At 51.8% G+C, this 1,730-nt stretch overlaps 1 protein-coding gene across 1 annotated transcript in view; it reads right to left on the bottom strand.

Moving 5' to 3' along the window:
• The window catches only part of LOC104277699 (tyrosine-protein phosphatase non-receptor type 11-like), a gene marked incomplete at both ends in the record, with an annotated part of 8,175 nt that extends 6,935 nt beyond the window's left edge, over window positions 1-1,240 (bottom strand). Inside the window, one exon of the mRNA XM_009874422.1 lies at window positions 1,118-1,240. Coding sequence (XP_009872724.1) covers window positions 1,118-1,240 — 123 coding nt within the window. The remainder of the gene's footprint in view (window positions 1-1,117) is intronic.
• Between the last annotated feature and the right edge of the window lie 490 nt (window positions 1,241-1,730).

Here is a 1,730-nt window from a genome sequence, read left to right as displayed (position 1 = left end):
AGAAGGCAACAAGCCACAGCAGCGGAAACGCACGTGGCCTTTGACCGAGGCACGGGGACAGAGCCAAGGGAGGAGAATTAAGCAAAACCTGCAGACTGACACCACAGCACAAGGCATGAGCGGAGCGATGCAGGTGTGGGAAAGCAATTTATGCTGCTGTCAGGGTAACGAGGCTGCTGGCTGGGTATCTTCCCACATCAGGACACTGTTGCACAGCCAAAACCTGCATCTGCTTGCACACTGCCTGGCTAAGCAGGTGCTGTCAGTGCTTCACTTTACGATCAGCCAACACCCTGACTCACACAATTACACGAAAAGGGACACCCGGCTCACACGAAGACAGCCCCCCCCCAGTTTCACACGCATTCCCCTCCCGCCACAGCTCGCACAAGGCAGCTCTGCCACCGAGTTTATTTTGCACTCCAATTAGAAGCACTTCCTGCCTCCCTCCTTAACTCACAGCCACTTCTGATCACAAGATTACTGGGCAGCCAGTGCAACCACATCCAAACACTCCCCACCCAGCAAACGCTCGGGGAAAACTCGACTTTTTCCCTTCCGCTGCGCTGCCTCACAACATGAGACCCCTTGGAGCCATCTGAGAGGCGAAGGGTCGGGCTGCTGGGACGTGTTTGTTTCCTAAAGTCCCTTCCGACCCAAACCATTCTGCAATTCCCCAATGTGAAAAGAAGCATTAATAAATAAATAAATAAATAAATAGACAAGGCAGCTGCAAACCCTTTGCCAAGCTAAGAAAATGCTTGGCAGAGAGAATCACGGGTTCAAGACCGGTGACCATCATGAGAAATAAGGTCAAGAAGGGTTTCATGTCAACAGTTAAGGCAACAAGGAGAAGGGGAAGTTTCACCTCCTCTTCGAAGTCGCTTTGTGCCCTGCCAGGTGGGGAACGCCCTGTTTGTTCCATCCTTTGCACTAAGTTTCTCTAAACACAGCATTGGTCAAAGGATTTATAAACTCTCTGGAGTTTCCTAAACAAAATGAGGGCTGTTTAAAAACAGAAGCCAGCAAACACACACACACACGAAAAAAAAAAGTCTGTGTTACAAGGTCCTGAAGAAACCTTTGCTGAGTTCTTCCCCTGCTGCTGCCTGCTCACCTGACAGAGAGGGTGAAGTCTCCCGGGTTGCTCTTGCTGGGACGAGCCAGAAAGCTGCCATGGACACCCCTGGTCAGGAGCAGCTTCTCTGCCTCAATTCCGCTGATGTTGGGATGAAACCACCTGCAAAGGGCAAACGGGACAACGTGAAATATAAAGTAGCCTGAGCTCGCCCTGGCTGCCATCCCTGCTCCCCGAGGGGCAGGCGATCCCACCCTGCAGCTCCTCCACACCACATCGCAGTAACAGCTCAGGAAACCCTTTCCATTCAGATGTTACCGTGGAGAAAGTCTCCTCAGACAGCTTCCCCAAAGGACTTTGTCCTCTTTTCCCTCAGATCAGGCAAAAGCAAGAGCCCTGCATGCTTTCTGCGGCACAGGGAGGAGATTCCCTCTCTGGAAGAAACCACTGGCTGAGAAAATAGTTGTGACTTTTCCAGCTCCACGTCGGGTCCTGGCTGCTGCTTCCACCCAGCAGGCTCATCCCTGCGAGCTGTCATGTCGCTGACGTATGAACTGGACCCAAGAAAAGACCTGCACCCCTGAGGGCACTTGGGGCATTTTTGTAAGAGTCTCCCTGCATGCTTCACAACAGGAAAAAAAAACAAAACAGA

This window comes from Apaloderma vittatum, unplaced genomic scaffold (assembly GCF_000703405.1).
Source record: "Apaloderma vittatum isolate BGI_N311 unplaced genomic scaffold, ASM70340v1 scaffold23708, whole genome shotgun sequence".
In the NCBI taxonomy this organism is placed as follows: Eukaryota; Metazoa; Chordata; class Aves; order Trogoniformes; family Trogonidae; genus Apaloderma; species Apaloderma vittatum.
This window is presented reverse-complemented; position numbering and strand designations above follow the sequence as displayed.